This window comes from Mesoplodon bidens (assembly GCF_964165515.1).
Source record: "Mesoplodon bidens genome assembly, chromosome: 2".
Lineage (NCBI taxonomy): Eukaryota > Metazoa > Chordata > Mammalia > Artiodactyla > Ziphiidae > Mesoplodon > Mesoplodon bidens.
This window is the reverse complement of record NC_138177.1, coordinates 166,600,877-166,619,481: the sequence shown is the minus strand read 5'-3', so window position 1 is coordinate 166,619,481 and position 18,605 is coordinate 166,600,877. Positions and strand designations below refer to the sequence as shown.

Sequence of the window (18,605 nt, the reverse complement as noted above, 5' to 3'; positions counted from 1 at the left end):
AAGAGAGGCCGCGATGGTGGGGGGCTCACGCACCGCGATGAAGAGAGGCCCCCGCTTGCCACAACTAGAGAAGGCCCTCGCACAGAAACGAAGACCCAACACAGCCATAAATAAATAAATAAATAAATAAAGCAAACTGTCAACAAGTAAAAAAAAAACCTCTTATGCCAAATTTCCCTTAAATTAATACTTTTCTAGGATGCATTTTAATTGATTTGCAAGAGTTTGACTAATTAGTTAAGACTTTGATATACTGAAAAACTGCTCCACTTGTATACTATTCACAGATCCCCAGAAGGTCCTATGCTAATGACCTAGCAATTTGCAGACCTCAACAATTTTATTCTAAAAATGTAGATTCCCCTATAAAGAAAAAAATGTTTCCTGCCATTCCAGTTCTACAAGGATCAAGCCATTAGCTACTACAGTCGGCCACTGAGGAGAATTCAGGATGGAGAAAAGTAAGAAGTATTCTGGGCTTTGGATATACTGGCCCCTAGGTAGTTAAGATGCACATGTAATGAAAATTTTTAATGATGCCAGATTCTTGCATCTTCCCTTACATAGGAAAGCACTAAAATCATTAACTTGAGATTAACTTGAGTTGATCTCAAGTTGACTCATTAACTTGAGTCTGTTTCTTGTGATTAGCAGACTACATATTTTTCCCAGCAAAAAAATTCATATATATCCTGGCTCCTCCCTTACCTCTTCAGAGCAGCTCCTTAGTAAGGACCCCAAATAAAACTTAACTCACAACTTTTGTGTTGTGCATTTTTATTTTGGTCAACACCTACATTCCACAATGAATCTGATTCTGTAGGCCTGGGGAGGGGGTCTGGGAACCTATATTTTTTAAACTTCTGAGTTTAATGCTATTGTGAAATTATTGTTCACTTTTTATGGTACAAATGGTTATAATTTTGAAAAGAACCTTTATCTAAAGTATTGAAGGATAAAAGGGCATATCTGGGATTTGCCTTAAAATAATCCCAGTGGGGGGAGGGAGTAAAGATGGAGAAGAAACAAGTGTCTGTAACTGTTGAAACTGAGCGATGAGTATGGAGGGTATGTTATAATATTCCCTCTACTTTTCCATAAGTTTGAAATTTCCCAGAAATAAAGGTTTAGGGAAAAATAAACCTCTGGTGATTCTAATGCAGCAGCCTATGGAACCGTATTCAAGATTCATGGAATAACCTTCTGAAACCAGTTTCCTTACGGCATGATCTTAAAAGAAACTTGTTGATCAAGAACCCTTCATACCACCCTTAAATGTTCTGGTTTGTGAGGGCCCTCTGAGTGGCAAAGAAGAGATTCCCTTATCTGCAAAGAACCGGTATCTCCCTGGAATTCAAATTTCTGACTACAGAGCCTTGACTGCCCTCCCTCCTCCCTCTGATAAGTGACAAGATAGTGGATGGACATGCCTATCTCACATGTGATCAGTAACCTGGAGAAGAAATCTGGAGACAGAATGTGGACAGGTTGTAATCCCGATTCTTGTGATTTCAAGGTGATGAAAGCTTCTAACTTTCTGGCCTCAAATTCCTTCAGTCTTTTATAGGAGGATAATTTAGGACTATGAAGAAAAGCAAGTGTGTGCTTGTTAAAAAAAGACAGTGGTGGGACTTCCCTGGTGGTCCAGTGGAAAAAAAAAAAAAAAAAAGGATAGTGGCTACCTCCAAGCAGGAGGAGGGAGAAACATGATGTGTTTCTTGGGTTTGATAACGTTCTTTTCCTTTTTCTTTTTTTTTTTGGCTGCACTGCACAGCATGGGGGCTATTAGTTCCCCAACCAGGGATCAAACCCATGCTCCCTGCAGTGGAAGTGTGGAGTCTTAACCACTGGACTGCCAGGGAAGTCCCTATTCTTTTTTTTTTTTTTTTTAGTTGAAGTATAATTGATTTACAGTGTTTCGGATGTACAGCAAAGTGATTCAGTTAAACATATAATGTTCCTTTTCTTGACCTGCTAAGTAACAGCATAGGATTTCACTATACAGTAGTTTACTTAACTCTAAAATTAGTTCTGTGCACTTGTGTGTATGTAATATGTTACACGATTTTTTCAAAAAAATTTAAGCTTCAGAATTTAAGGACTAGAAATGCAAGCAAAATCTGATTACCTGAAATTCAAAGTTAAGGACTGAGTTAGCCTTGGAAAAACTCCCAGAAGTGAAAATGGGCAGAGGTGTGAGGGTTTAAAACATTTTTGTAAAGTGAATTCCATAGAATGCTAGCTCTGGAGGACATCATGTGAATGAATAAGTTGGGAAATGATGGGTTATATAGTCAATCCACCAAGAAATATTAAGAGCTTTAAAGATCAGGTGGTATTCCAAACACCGTGAACCCGATGGACCAGTAATTTGTCTAAAGTTAAACAGCTTTCATTATGGCAGGACTGCTCAGAGCCCTTAAGTTGCTACTGAGTTCTGAATGTCGAAAAGTTGGGACAGACTCTGCAGTGTTCCTCAGATTTCTAAATCCGAGGTGTCTCAGACCCAACTAACGCACCACCTCAGATTCACTCAGCTGCACCTCTCTCCTAGACCCTTGGCCCCTTGTACATGGAGAGCCTGGATGCTACTTCAGCCGCGGTTATCGCCTCATCCGCTAGCACGGGTGGCTGTCTTGGCCTTCCCTGGAGTAAATCTGGGCTCCAGCAGAGCCTCCATGGGGACCATTGCGGAGTAGCTCTAGCACCCCTGCCGTTAGCCCTGACAGGTTTTTGTTTTGTTTTGTTTTTTTGTAATGTGAGTGTCTGACTTGAGCTTTGACTGCCATCCATTTCAAGAGGCAACCACTTCAGGGCTATCTCTAATAAACACCTTGCCAGCCACAGCACTAGATAAAGAGCCAGGCCGTGTCTCCCAACTGAGGCTCCTTTGTTTTGGAGATCTTAGTTGATTTTGCTAACTGACCATTTGAGCCGTTCGCTTTTTTTCCTCTTCCCACGCTTTAAATTCCCTCTCTTATGTTCTAAATTCACCAGTAAAGAGTGAGCCTTTGAAACCCTAGGCCCCCACCCTAGACCCCAATAAAAGCGGAACCCAGGCTCTTGCTTTCTCCCTCCCTCTCTCCACCCGCGAACTCACTGCATGGCCCCAGGGATGCTATGTAATTTGCAGATCTTGTAAGTAATAAACCTTTATTTTTTCAGAATTTCCTGATGGTTCATATTTAAGGGCATCTTAAAAAAGATGATTACTCTTTGCCTCGGGCTCTGTTTTCTGGAGAACTAGAAAATAAGGCATTGAACCCTTTTCTGGAGGGTCCTCTCAGGGCCAGTTTTCCACGTAGTTCTCATTGGGAAATACGGGTTTAAAGGACAACTTCTTTGGTGGGATAGAAACCTGGGCTTCCCATCACTGTCTACTTCCTGCTGCACTCTTCCTATCAGGTCTTCTGTCTGTCTACCCTGAACTGTCCTCTGAAAAAAAGGCTGAATGAAACCCCAGCTCTTTTGGTAATAAATGGAAGAAAACGTTGTGCATTTATTAAAACAACATGTAACACGAACTCAGTCGCTGTCCCTTATGTCAGGAATAGACACTGAAATACAGTACCTTATCCTTTCCTAGGTCTGTGAGTGCTACGGAGCCCCTCCCGCCAAGGAAAGGAAGTGGGTGGCTGTATCAACCTGGCTTCCTTCCCTTCTTTATAACAATCGCCCGTCACACGATGACCAGGCATTATCATACAAAAGTTCCTTTACAAAAAGCACCAAATTGGCATACATATACAAGTATATACAAAAATCACATTTTAAAAATGTACAAAATATTCCATTTTGCACCAACGTAGAAAAGTATCCAGTGTGGTTGTTTCAAGCACGTTTCCAACTCTGGTTCGTGACGCTGGACACAGCGGTGAGGTCCGGCTCCTAGTTCCTGCTCTCTGAGCAGAGACAAGACACACCTCCCCATTGCCCCTCCAGGGGCCCTGACCCCTCCCACCCTGGGCCTATCACCAAGGCAGCTGGGCCCATCCCCACCCTCCCCAGTCTCTCTGCATCTAGATGGTCTCTCCCTCATCCATCTCCTTACTGGTGTCTAGAAAGAAAAAGACGAAGAAACACAAGGTGAGATAGGGACTCAGGAGGATCCAGGGCTTACCAGGATGCAGTGACAAAATTATCAGACTCCAATTCCTGCCTGGCCTCTTCCTTTTAAAATTGCAATAGAGGGCTTCCCTGGTGGCTCAGTGGTTGAGAGTCCACCTGCCGATGCAGGGGACACGGGTTCGTGCCCCGGTTCGGAAGGATTCCACATGCCGCGGAGCGGCTGGGTCCGTGAGCCATGGCCGCTGAGTCTGCGCGTCCGGAGCCCGTGCTTCACAACGGGAGAGCCCACAACAGTGAGAGGCCCGGGTACCGCAAAAAAAAAAAAAAAAAAATTGCAATAGAACTTAGCTGCCTAAATGCTATGGATTTCAGATCCAATGCAAAAAACTCTAGAAGGCTACTTTGTATTTTTTTTTGCGGTTTGCGGGCCTCTCACTGTTGTGGCCTCTCCCGTTGCGGAGCACGGGCTCCGGACGCGCAGGCTCAGCGGCCATGGCTCACGGGCCCAGCCGCTCCGCATCATGTGGGATCTTCCCGGACCGGGGCACGAACCCATGTCCCCTGCATCGGCAGGCGGACTCTCAACCACTGCGCCACCAGGGAAGCCCTACTTTGTATTTTTTAGTTGGATTGGAATTTAGTTCCAATAATAACTTGAATTGAAAAATAATAACATTAGCAAACATGACGTTTCTATGTGCCAGACACTGTGTTAAATGATTACCTAATTTACTCCTAATTACAGTCTAATCTTTTGAGGTCAGTACTGGTACATCCCCTTGCATAGATGAGTAGGTCAAGACTCAGAAAAGTCGTGAACTGCCCAAGAACACACCTCTGGTCCTTGGTAAAGCTGTGATTCAGAACCCAGGCCCTTAACTATACTCTGCCAGGTTGGGAAACTCAGATACCTATGGGGCCAGGTGACATGAATGGGTCAAGCAGGCAGGCTGACAGTGGTGGGGCTGGGCAAACTAGCAAATGGATGTCCCATCCAAAGGAGGCAACTGCTTCCCAGAGCCAGCTCTCTGAGACTAGGGAGAAGGGCAAGCCCAGCGTTGTTAGCTCTTTCCAAATTTTGACAAGGTGAAAATCCAAAGTCTTAGTTGAACTCTTCTTTAAAAAAAAAAAAAAAAAAAAAAAACATCCTTTTAAAAAAAAATCTACGAATTTAAAAAATGTTGACAACTAATTTTTAAAATTTTGAACATTGGGCCAAGCCTGCCTTGTGGGTGCTCTCTTTTGCCTGTTACGCTGTGTCACTTTCTGTTTAGGAAGGTCATTTAGATGTAAAATGGGAGCTTTTTATTATGAATAGTTTGGGGGAGTTCTCTAAGAGTAAAGGGAACATGACTTTACCTTAATAGGTTTAAAACCCCTTCAGGGAACAAGAAACATCACCCCACCATCAAGCACAGCACTTTGCACTCAGTAGGGATCTCATGTTGTCCCTGAATGAATGAACGAATGAAATGAGGGAGACGGATTTCTCACCTTCTTCCTTCCCCTCTGTGGACTCTTCCTCTTCCTGATTTTCTTCTTCAATAAACTCCTCCTCTTCCTCACCTGTGTGTGACAAAGAACAATTGCATTCGGTTGGGGCTGGTGTCTCAGAGGAGAGGCTCAAAGGAGATCCAGGCTGGAGATCCAGCACTCGTTCCACAACCAGTCGGGGTCAAACGGCCACGCAGTGACATCACTGGCCCAGGAGGTGATGGGCTTGCATCCTCCTTCCCCAGCCTCCTCCTTTCTTCCCACACCCTTCCAAGCGAGGGAGGCTCAAGACCTCCTTTTTTCCAGTAGCAGCAGCAGCATCTGTCACTTGATCTGCCTGCGACTGGAGGGACCTTTGGGGAAGCACACTGTGTACCGCTGCACATTTCTTAGACAGATCAACTTTACCTGGGGAAAATGGGACAAAAACGCCTTGATTCTCAGGGATCAGAGTCCTTATTCTGAAGGAATCTGCTCAGCCTTTGAAATCTGCTTGCCTAGCACTCCTTCTTCAGTTTTCCACATTTCTTAGCCTACAGAGGCGTGGATGTGGGGCGTGGAGCCCTTCTGGGGCCATCTGCTCCTTAGTTGTCTGAAACTGAGCCTCAGACAGTGACTGTGCTGCAACCTTTGTGCCCACTCTCCCATCCTGGGGTATCGCCTTCAAGCTCTACTCACAGGGAACGTGTCCCTTCCCCACCCCCTCTCTCAAGCCACTTCCTTAAGCCTTTGGGGGCCCTGAGGGGTCACTACAGACTCAGAGCATTTGTCAAGAGTATCTGGGGAGAGGCTTGAAAGAGTTAATTCCTCCAAACTGACAATTGGGATCTGTGCATAACCCAGGGAACGGTTTTGTGGTGGTTTAACCATTATCACAATTAACTACTCATAGCAGCATTTGCTGAGAACTTACTATGTGCCAAGTGCTTCCTTGTGCTAAGGACTGTACACGCACTGCCTCATAAAATCCCCAGAAGGCCCTCGGTGGAATCTGCGCGGGGTTACTTACTGGTATGTGGCCTCTGCAAGTCTCTCACCTTTCCTTGGTTTTATTGCCTCAGTTACAAAATGGAGATGACAAGAGAACCACCTCTTAAAGTTGTTGTATTAAACAACAAAATTCACATCTAGGGCTCAGTGCCCCGGATATAGAAAGTGCTCAATACATGGTAGCTGTGGGTACTCTCCCCATTTATCCATGAGGACACAGAGGCTCAGGGAGATTACTAAAGGCAGTGCAGATCGTCACAATGTCGGACTGTTCACATAGTATGATCCACTCTTGAATATCTTAGCTTAGGGAGGGTGACAGTGGAGCAGCTCTGCAGCAGTGGATACACCCGAGTCCATTGACATCTCAGCTTTGGGATGCATTTTGTCCTTACCCAAGAATAGGGTATATTTGGGCTTCTGGGAATAGATTTAACACATCAGAGTCTGAAAGCTTGCAGGAGAGCAGATACAGGAGGTGCCAAGAAGCTTTTCTCTTTCTCTTGCCAGCCCACTCGCAGTTCTTCCCTGTTCCTGAACAACCTCTACCCCGCTTTCTTTCTCTCAGCAGATCGTTGGAGCATCACCTCTCAGACAAATGCAACATTCAGCAGAATTGGATCCGCCCTCTCTTTCTTCGTTGCTAACTAGCTGTCTTTCAACTGTGTGACCTTGAGCAAACTATCAAAATCTTTGTTCTCCATCTGGTTGCCTCATTTTCTCTTATTATTTTTCCTTTATTATTGTTATGGTTATAGTGTTACAATTATTATATGTACGTTAGGGGAGAGTAATCACAAACAGAAGCAAGGACAGACTATAGATAAATGAATGTGCCTGAGTGTCCGCCATTATAGCAGTAAGAAGCTGAAGCCAAGACTAGCTTTAGGCAATAACTAGTATATGTCTAGCATCTTACAAAGGCTTCTGAAGAAATATCTTATTTGTTGCAACAGCATCGTTCAGTGGTCATTATCAGTAGGCCCATTTGTTACCTAAGTTTAAAGCTAGGAAATGAAGCTCCTAACTTCAGAGGTGGAGGGAGCATCCAAAAGGCCACACAGATAAGAAGTGATAGAACCGGATTTGACCTTAGGTCTGCCTGACTCCGTTGCCAAGCTCTTTCTATTGCTCCAGGTTCCTCCCTATAGCAGGTCCATACGTAATTAATTGAGCAACAATTATGTACCAGGCACTGTGGTGGGCTCTGGGCTCATCGAGAAGTTGGCTGTATGAATTTAGCTGATATCTGGGCGTCTTTGCTAGTGTATCTGCCTCTATGTGGGGCTCAGTGGGAGGGAAGCTGATTTTGGGGGGAAATAGCCCCTTACCTGTCCCAAAGTCGATGGCCCTCAGGGCATCTGCTATGTGGTCTAAGTCCAAAGTAAAGTAGTCCATGTTTTCAAAGCCCTGCTCTATCTTCCCCAGCTGGCAACCCTTGGACGCTTCCACAATGCTGTAGGGGAGAGACAAAAAGGGGTGGGGTGGGAGCACAGTGAGATCTCTGGCCTCAGAGAAGGAAGGAGTTGTTTTAGCCCTAACTTACACCAGTGCGCGTGCTTGTGCCCACACCCAGGCCTTGCACCCAGTGACTCCCCCTGGAGGATGGAGTATTTCCTCTCCAGTCACAAGCAGAATGGATGGTCCAAGAAAGCAGGGGTGCAGAGGTCAGGAAAGCTATCCTGGGGTGAGACCCTCCCAGCAGACCTAATGCAAAGGAGGAGGCCCTCTGGACAGAAGTCAGAGGCCCTGAAGGGAGCTGGGGCCTTGGATCATAGCCCTGGAGAGACACTGACCTTCTGATGAGTTGCTTGGCACTCTGTGGGGGAAAAGAAAGAGCAAAGGGTTAGGACTGCAGAAAGGGTAGCCCCAGGAAGTCAGCAAAACCAGTGACTGGGCTCTGCAGATGGGCACTTGGTGCCGTTCCCTAGCCCAGCTGTGACCCGCTCCTCAGCTTCAGCAGAACAGAATTCGGATTTTCCCTCTGTCCATCGTCTGCACACACCTTGCTCATCATCCTAGGACCCTCCCATTGTCCTGGCAGGAAGCTTGGATTCTAGGAGTGTCAGTCTAAACCCTCTTGAACTCTGAAATCTTCAAGATGAGAATGATACCTAATCACCTTTTTATACCCAATGTATAGCACAAAGCCTGGCCCACCGTACGTGCTTAGGAAATTTTTATTGAACTTTACTCTTCCTTCACAAAATCTTATAGCTGATCCTTTTATGTCTCCCCCAAGAAGCTCTTCTAGGGTAGGGCTGTGTCTCATTCATCTGTGTCTCCACCTCAGTGGCTGGCCTATGGTAGGTGCTCAATTAATAGTCTCTACGTGGACACTGTATTTTGCCGCTTGCAAAGCCATTTCACAGACATCCTTTTATATGATCCTCATAAAATCCTTTAAGAGGAAAGAAGGTAGGAACTGTTACATGCTCACTTTACAGACGAGAAAACTGAGGTTTGGAGAGCATTAAATGACTTGCTCAAGGGCACATTCTTTGGTGATCAGTGATGGAGCACAACTTGACCCTCAGACAGAGTTGTGGAGCTGAAGTGCCCACACCGTCCCAGTCCTGCTCACCGAGAGGAAGATGGCCCCGCCAGGCTCGTCCAGGGACTGGATGGCTGTCTCCACCAGCTTGCTGGACTTCTCCAGTTGCTGCCGGTATTGCTGGATGAGGGCCTCGTGGAAGCTGAGCTTCTCCTCCTGCTCTCGCGTGACCCGCTGCAGCAGCTCACTCTTCTTCTCGTCCAGGATGGCGTACAGCACGTCAAACTTCTGGCTCAGCTCTTCCTTCACCTGGTGACTGTTCTCCTGGGGACAGAAATCTTGGAGTCACATCCTGCAGGCCCTCCTTCCTATCCCCAACGCTTCCTTCTTGGGATGGGTGTGCTAGGAATAAAAAGTGTGAAGCTGGGGGAGATTTATTGTGCCCCCATTTTACAGAACACGAAATGAAGCCTTAGTAAGAAGAAAGCATTTGCTAAGGTTTCCTAGCCACTTAGTACACCAGTAACATTTGGAGGCTGGGGTCATAGAGAAAGCTACACCTTTCCTCAAAAGTAGAGGCTCTGGGCTTCCCTGGTGGCACAGTGGTTGAGAGTCCGCCTGCCAATGCAGGGGACGCAGGTTCGTACCCCGGTCCGGGAAGATCCCGCGTGCCGCGGAGCGGCTGGGCCCGTAAGCCATGGCCACTGAGCCTGCACGTCCGGAGCCTGCGCTCCACAACGGGAGAGGCCACAACAGTGGGAGGCCCGCATACCGCAAAAAAAAAAAAAAAGTAGAGACTCTAAGGTCAGATGGGATGATGTATGTGGGCCTCCCCAAGTCACAGTCTTCTTCCCATTTTAGGACCAAGACCAGATTGGGGAAGCTCTGCAGTATTTGGTCATCAGAGAGGTGGAGAAGCTGCTCCTCCCTTAGTGGCCTCCACATTGAGGCTTCCTTCTGTCCAACACTGATGCTAATCTTAGTTTCCTTACCTATAAAATGGGTATAATAATAGCATCTCATCAGACTGGGGGCTCTAGTATCCTCTGTCAGCCTGGGATCCCCTCCCAGTTATTATGTTGCTATGTTATTATGTTGCTATGGGTAATAACAACATCCCTCTTCCTTCCTTTAAACCTATCCTTCACACAACTCTTTTGTCCACCAGAAATGTAATGATCCCTTTCCCACACAACTCTTTTGTCCACCAGAAATGTAATGATCCCTTTCCCCCATCTCATTTCCAGGTCCCCACAAGGGGAGATGGAAAATCATGGGAGCTTTTGCAGGGATAGAAAAGTTGCCTTCTGCCTCTACAGTCTTGCTACTCAAAGTGTAGTCCATGGACTAGCAACTCGGGCAAATCCTGGGAGCTTGTTAGAAAAGCAGAATCTCATGCCTCATTCTAGACCTACTGAATCAGAACTTGAATTTTAACAAGATCCCAGGGTGGTTTGCATGCACGTTAAAGTTTGAGAAGCTTTAGTCTACAGCACACTGGAGAACAATGTTCTAAAAGCTACTAGTGCTGAATAAATGCTGGGAATTATTGGTGGGACACTGCCTGACGTCAGGGACCTGGTCTGTCTTGCTCACCGCCCCATCCTCAGCACCTCTGGCAGAGCCTGACACACAGCTGTCCTCAGGAAGCGTTTGTTGAGTGGGTGGATGAATTGATTAGTCAGTCCCTCCCCCACCTTCCCTGCTTGAACACCCCAGAGACCAAGCTGTGCTGGGAGGCTTCGAGCCCCCAGGCAGAGCTAGTCTTCCCCTCACCTTGGTCGCTTGGCAGGAGTCCTCCAGCTGAGTGATGATGGTCTGAACACGGTCGTTCCCTGCTACCAGCATGGAGATACAGTTACTCAGCTCAGTCTAGACGGGAGGAAGGGGTGGGGGATCAGGAGAAGAGAGACAAAAATAGTCTCAGGGCCTGCCCTCTGGGGAGTGGCAGCAAAACGGCACCCTCACTCCCCTCTCTGCTAGAAAGAGCCTCTTTCTGAGGTACAGCTCAGCTCCAGAGCAGAAAATATCAGAGAGATACTGCATCCCTCATTTTACAGATGAGGCCCAGAGAGGAGAAATGAGCTGCCCAAAATACACAGCAGTGTGCTGGCAGAGGAGGGGTTTGTTTCTAGCAACGGAGGGATCCATACAAGAAAGAGGTTGGAGAATTCTAGAAGAGAGAGAGATCAAGAGAAGAGTAGGAGGTGGGGAGGAAAGAGTATAGAAAGGGGAGCCACAGCTTACTGCACGTACAGCATGGTGGGGCTCCCACAGGCCCAGAGGGCCAGGGAGAGGACTCTCACCCGCCTCCTGCTGCAGAGGGATCTAGGGAGAGGTGACCAGCACAGGAAGGGGTATCTGGGACCCAAACCACACTGGGTGGTAGAAGTCGTGGCCAGAGAGGGCCCTGGTGGCCTGGCCCTGGGATCTGCTCTCTCCCTTGGGGCCACACCCAGATGCTCTCAAGCGGCTCTAAGTATAACTCATGAGCTCAGCCACCTCCCCACGGAAGGCAAGGGCTGCTGGCCCTGCGGGCGGGAAGTCCCTCCAGGGTGACTATTCCTGAAAGGTCGGCTCAGCAGATCTACAGGGATCAAATCCGCATCCTGAATCATATGTCCAGCAGGCTCGGGCTGGGGGTGGAAGTAGCTCAGGTCAGCACCTTTTGTCCCTGGAAGACACTCTGCAGTGGGGCCACCTCGCAGTCCTTGTGGACCCCAAACACCTTGCACATGGAGCACGTGGGCATCTCACATGTGAGGCAGTAGATGTTGATTTTCTCATCTTCGTGCTCCTTGCACATGGGGTGGTTGCCTTTCTGCAGGGGCCGACTGAAGTGGAGAAGAGTGATAAGTCACGAGGTGGGAGTCTCGAGTCCCTGTCTCCTCCCCCAGCCCCAGGAGGCCACCCCAGGTCCATGACCCAAGCTCTCAGTGGTGGGCTGTGTCCCAAACCCTTTTCTTTCCATCCTCTGAGAACCCAGGACCAAGGAAGCCAATGACACCAAGACTAAGATTCAAACTCCAGTGATGGAGTTGGCCCTAGGCCTTGCCAGTACAGGACATGGGAAGGATTGCAGAATCCCAGAGTCATTTTGAGACATTTTCGAGACGAGGAAACTGGGTCCCAGAAAGGTGAATTGACTTGCCCAAGGTCACCCAGCAAGTCAGGGCATGGGAGGCTAGAGTGCATTTGCTCTAATTATAGTCCCCATGCTCTTGGTTACAGCAGGCTGGGCTCTGAGCAAAGCAATTTATACCCATGGCCTCATTGAATTCTATATTTAATCCACCAGACTGTAATCTCCATCAAAGCAGGGAAACTCGCCTATTCTCTTCACCCCTGAATCTGCAGTGTACAGTGCCTGGCATGGAGAAGGTGGTAATTAAATACAGGTAGAAAGAAAAAATCAGTAAGCATGCCGTGAAGGTGCCCCGAGGCTCTGAGAGAGAGGCATTATGTGTGCCCCAAGTGACACAACTAGAACATGGGCAACACAGGGCCATCCGATGGCCCAGCACAAGCCTTGATTTCCAGTCCGAGATTCTTTCCAGGGTCCAGAATCACTTCTTTCTGTTTCCTCCCAAACACACACTCTTAGGATGACTTTCTCCCTTTGTCTCTCTCTCTTCTTTTAGAGCCTCTGGCATGTTTTCTGTGTTTCTCTCAGGGTCACTTCCTCCCCGAGATTCCATTTTTGGGGTCTAGGTCTTACTGCCCCAGCTAACTATATGCTCATTTAGAGCCAAGAGCACATCTACATACCTCTGCTTTCCCTGCCCCTAACACAGCAGGCAGCTCAGAATGACTGTCCCCCATCATGTCAGTGCCTCCCCTCCAAAGAACCTTGCATGGCTGATCACACCCTGGGTATTATTGTCCCCTCAGGGTCTTAAATAAGCCCCTTTCCAGACTTACCTTTTTGCATCTTTTAGCCCAGGGTCCCCCCATGCTGGCAGGGCTCTCCCTTTGCCACCTGCCTCTATCCCCTGGGCAGGGAGCTCTGGGGTGGCAGTAGGTGCAGAGGTGAGGCAAGATCCTGAGGGTCTGGTACCTGTGTCCTCTGTCATCCCAGTTACCTATCCTCCCAGCCCCAGGCACCAACATCGGGGTTCAAATCCAGATTGTTCTGCCACTTACTCATTGTGACCTTGGACAAATGATTTCACCTCTCTGAGCCTTGGTTTCATCCCAGAGCTACTGGGATCATGGCAGGAATTGTCTGTACTGAATGTGCAGTGCCTGGCACAGAGCAGACCCTCAGTAACTATCATCATCATTCAACTCTGTGGAAAGGCCTTGACAACATGCTCTTCCTAGGTCGACACTGGGTGGGCTACTATTTTGGTGCAATATTAATTTTATTATTATTATTATCATCATCAACGATATCATTGCATTTTTGTAGTGTTGAAACTCTAGCTACATAAGAGGCAGTAGCGGTTAAGAATGTTCACTGGGCAGGCAGTCAGACAGGCTCCCTCTCCGCTTCACCACTTGCTAGCTGAGTGGCCTAGGACAAACCTCTGATGCTCTCTGAGCCTCCATTTCCTCGTTAGAAATTGAGGGTAAGAATGGTTTACAGGATTACTGTGAGAATTAAACAGGGATAATGCACGGAAAATATTTAGTGCAGTGCCTGCACACAGTAGCTGCTCAATAAATATTTGATATCTTTAACATTTCCCATCAAAATCCTACTTGACAGTCACAATAACAAATCTTACTGTCCCTCTCTGGAGACAGGGGAAAAGGAGGCCCAAAGACTTACCCAATATTCTACACTGCATGAGTAACAGAGTCAGAGTAGCAAACACAGTTCTCAGGTCAGAGCTTTCTCAAGCGAGGACTGGTCTGTCACCTTTTTGGGGGGCCAGACACTGCCCGTAGGCAGGCACTTGGTGAAGGTTTGGGACAACAAGGGCCATGAGGTCAGCAGCTTGGAAGTCTTGTCAGGATGTCCTGATTTGTAAAGATCTCCCTGGTAGCTGTGTCTCTCCCCAGTTTGAGGCCCAACACTGCACAACTTCGACCATGCACAAATTCTGCCTGAGCATGAGTGGCTATTTCACAAATAGGGAGACTTGGAGCTAGATGGACTGGGCCCAGTCCCAGCAATTCTACTTGTCAGCTGGGAAACCTTGGGTAATTGACTTCACCTCTTTGAGCCTCAGCTTCCTCATCCATGAAATAGGGATGATGAAAGCCATGCTGATCCATAGGATTGTCATGAAGCAGCAGCAGGAAGCATTCCCAGTGTCTCGTGCTGGTGTTATCACTATAGAGAAACTGGCTATGTTCTCACTGGGTGATTTCTCTGCTTATCAGGGCCACTTAGCTGGCTCCAGTGCCTCTCTCTCCTTCTTACATCTCATCTTTCCCCTGGTTTCTGTCTCAGTGTCTTCCAGGAGGACAGCCTAATGTCTGGATCCCCTCCCATTCACTGGGTGACACCAAAAGCCAGGGCTGTGGGATAAGATGAGCCTCCGTTCCTGCCTGGGGAAGAGGGAGATGGCTCTCTGGATTGGCTGGCATAGATCTTCCAGCTAGGGGACTGGATCCTGAGCAGATGAAGGAGGATGGGGCCTTGGAGAGCTGGGCTCAGAGGATGAGCTGGGGAGAGGGGATGGCCTCCCAGCTGCAGGGTGAACTGACCTGGAGCACTCCTGCTTGTAGATATCAATGATGTTCTCCACCAGCAGATTCCTCTGCAGGCCGTACACTCCATGACGGTCCATGATCACTTCATGGCGGCAGGAGGGGCATCGGAAACGGCTTCCAGACATGGACACCGAGCCACTCCGGCTGGTCCAGTAGGGATTTGCAGCCTGCTGGTGACAAGGGCAGAGGTGAGGCCTGGGCTCCCTCCTCAACTCCTTCCCTTTCTGACCTCCGACTATCCTTCCCCCTGCTCACTCCAAGATGACTTAAAGCTCCCTATCCTGAAATGAGAGAACCAGCCCGCTTACACAGGGAGCACCTGAGAAGTAACCAAGCAATCAACAGGTTTGGAGGTCAGCAGACCTAGGCTCAAGTCACAGTAATTCTCTGAATGACTTCAGGCGAGCAACTTTTTCTCTCCAAGCCTCAGTTTGCCCATTTATGAAATGGGCATATAATTAGAACCAGCTCCTAGGACTGCTACTTTAAAGAAAAAGTAGTGAGAGATCATTCTGTAAAGTGCTTCTGGGGAACTTTGAGGCCTGCCTCCCAACCAGGATGCACATGGCTCCCATTCTTTTCTTAGAGAGATGAAGTCCCTCCTGCACCATATTATAGGGAACAGCTTCAAAGGGGAAGATGCCTCTATGGCTCAGTGCCTCTCGGCCACCCTCCTCCTAAAACTCTGGGCACCCTGCCACTTTGGAGCTGGCTCCAGCCCCCAGGGTCTGGTTTCTCTCCCCTCTCCGCCTGTCTCTCCCACTTATCACTTGAGGCTTTTGGAATCCTGATTGGAGAGTCAACTGTGGTGCTCAGGACAGGGGTGGAATAGCTACAGGCAGGGTGGGGAGGGGAAATGTGCGTCATGGAGAAGGAATGGGGCAGCCAGAGCTGCTTCCCTACCCCCCTCGGCCCCTTCCAGAGGCTTCTGCAGGGGTTCACTTCAGAGGGGGATAAAACAGCCCCAGTTTGGAAGGGTCCTGGGCTAAGAGAGAAGTTTTCTTTTAGTTTTCACTGCAGGAAGACTGAGTAGCTGCCTGAGGCCTCAGTTCTAGGCCATGCCCAGCACTGACCTGGAAGATGTCACAGGCACACTTCCGGCAGAGGTTGTGTTGACATGGCAAGATGACCACTGGCTTGGTAAACATCTCCAGGCAGATGGGGCAGATCAGCTGCTTCTCCAGGTTCTCCATGGGGTTCCCATCCTGGATCAGGCTTGACTTATAATCCATATTATCAGGATACGTGGGGACCCACCTGGCTGTCTCCTTTACCTGCCTCGCTCTAAGCAGATCTGGGGTCTTGCCTTTGTCACAAAATACCCGCCTGGAGCCTCTTTGCCTTCTTTTCCTGGAGCCCGAATTCTGCCTTGGTCTGTGGCCCCTCTGATATTTATAGCTGGAAACTGGTCACATGAGCCCCAGGAAGGGACCAGCTGAGCATTCCAATGCCAAGCGGCTGGTGAGGCTTGAGTTTCCTCCAGGCCTGAAAGACCAGCCCTCTCAAATCACACGTAAGGATGAGCAATCGCTGCTCCCTTGGGACGGGGGTCGTAAACAAGAACAGCTTGTTCATGGACAGGCTGGGGACAGGACTGGGTACCCAGAGTTTCCTCCAAAAATTAGTCTCCTCCCACAGTAGGCTGGTAAGGAGGGAGTGGGCCACTGGGATTTGTGGGGTTAATAGCCGGTGCCCTCTCACTGACCTAAATCAGGTCTGTCCCCTCCTCTGGAGTCCTGGGCAGCTCCCCAGATGAGGCCCATCCCCAGCACAGCATGTTGTTAAAGACCTTGGTCCCGCCCCGTCCCCGCCCCCGACACGCGCTCAGGATAGCCCATCCCTCCATCCTTTGACCACTAATTCCACTTTTTTTTTTTGGCCATACCACATGTGGGATCTTAGTTCCCCAACCAGGGATTGAACCCGTACCCCCTGCAGTGGAAGCATGAAGTCTTAACCACTGGACCGCCAGGAAAGTCCCTAATTCCACTTTAACACTGAAAGGGCTCCCTTGAGACAGAGTCTATTTCCCTCATTTTGTAGATTTTTTTTTTTTTTTTTTTTTTTGCGGTACATGGGCCTCTCACTGTTGTGGCCTCTCCCGTTGCGGAGCACAGGCTCCAGACGCGCAGGCTCAGTGGCCATGGCTCACGGGCCCAGCCGCTCCGTGTCATGTGGGATCTTCCCGGACCGGGGCACGAACCCGTGTCCCCTGCATCAGCAGGCGGACTCTCAACCACTGCGCCACCAGGGAAGCCCCATTTTATAGATTTTGACACTGAGGTCTAAGAAAGAAAGGACCTTATTCAAAGTCATTTGGAAAGTAAGTGGCAAAGCCAGGAATCTTATTCATTCAACAGACATTTTCTGAGTACTAACTATTCATCAGGCACCAAGGTGATAGATAAATGAGTAATCCTTTTCCCTGCCCTGAGATACTCACAGCCTAGGGAGGGAGGCAGACAGAAATAAATATCATGTAGTGCCACGAAGCCCTACCTAACCACTTAGACATTATCCAGATATTCCTGTCTGCTCTCTGCACAAATTTAATTTTTTCCCCACGTCCTTCTTGACCGTCGTCCATGTCAGCAGGTAGAAGTCATTGGAGCAGTTCCAACGGCTGTCTTTGAGGTAGAATGTCATGCAAAGAGACATTGGTATAAGACGCTGGGGCAAGAGTGGGAGCAGTAACATCAGGCCTCAGGATGAGCCTAACAGGCTGTAGAACCTACAGGAGGAGTGTCCATGATCTCACGAAAGAGGGGCAGCAGGAGAGTAGGTTTGATGGCCTCAGCCTGGAGAGGAGTTGATGGTTGGAGCACTGAGACGAGACCTAGTAAGTAGTGAAGGCATAAGAGCCAACCTTAGGAAGGGGAACAGGAAGGAGAAGACGAAGGGCAACCAGTCACAGAAAGAGGAGGGGGCCTAGAGGACAAGGAGTGGGCGATTTCAAGGAGAGGGTAGTCCTCCCAAAATGTCAACGGCTGGTCTTAGCTGAGCACCTACTATATGCTGGGCACTGGGCTAAGCAATTCATACACATTATTTCACTTCATCATCTCAATAGCCAGCAACGTAAGAACTATTGTATCATCAACATTCCGCAGATGAGGAAACTCAGGCACAGAGAAGTAAAATAACTTGTATGAAGTCACACAGGTTGTAAGAAGGGGCCCTAGGACAAAAGCCAGATATGCTTGACTCAGGAGTCCAAGCTCTTCAAGTCTCTACTGAACTGTAGGTCAACACTGCCAGGCCAGCCAGGGGCTGGAGGAGGATGAGAGTTGAAAAGAGGCCATCTTTTCTTCCTTGCTCAGTTTTGTTCAGGCATAAGGTAGCACCGTTCTCCAGGAAGGAGGGCCTTTTCACTGCCACAGGAGACAAAGACTTCAGCCTATCGTGGAATCCCATTCTCTTTTGCCTAAGTGGCATAGTTATGGTCAAGGAGATCCAAGGGCTAGTGTAGGTGGGCTAAAGATAAAGGATTTCCTCCCTGATAAAAAGGAAAGTGCAAGAAGAAAGCTTCATTCTTGCCTTTGAATGAGGTTATGAGAGGGTGAGGCAGCTATCTTGCAATCACGAAGGGACAAGTCTGAAAAGGAAATCAACTCCCTAGAATGGCAAAGACGAACTACAGAAAGCACTGGGGTCGTTGATGCCATCATTGTGCTGCCAGTCTACCCACCCCCAGAAGTGCCCTCTAAAATGTGAGATAACAAATGTCAGGACAGTGTAATTAATCTGTTACTTGCAGAAGAGCACTCTATATCCATTCATGGTTCCAACTCTTTTATGCCAATGATTCTCAAATCTCTAATTCCAGTTCAGACCCCTCTCTCCCTTAAGCTGAAGACGTGTTGGAGATCTCCACTGGGATGTCCTCATAGCACCT

General features: G+C 48.3%; 1 protein-coding gene across 1 annotated transcript; it reads right to left on the bottom strand.

Moving 5' to 3' along the window:
• Nucleotides 1-4,012: 4,012 nt before the first annotated feature.
• Nucleotides 4,013-15,942, bottom strand: TRIM63 (tripartite motif containing 63; the record flags this gene model as incomplete). Its single annotated transcript, XM_081225356.1, has 9 exons — nucleotides 4,013-4,057; nucleotides 5,563-5,634; nucleotides 7,884-8,008; nucleotides 8,349-8,371; nucleotides 9,137-9,370; nucleotides 10,823-10,918; nucleotides 11,712-11,880; nucleotides 14,705-14,877; nucleotides 15,784-15,942. The coding sequence occupies 9 exons, from the start codon at nucleotides 15,940-15,942 to the stop codon at nucleotides 4,020-4,022; spliced, it is 1,089 nt and encodes a 362-aa protein (XP_081081482.1). The 3' UTR covers nucleotides 4,013-4,019.
• Nucleotides 15,943-18,605: the final 2,663 nt, after the last annotated feature.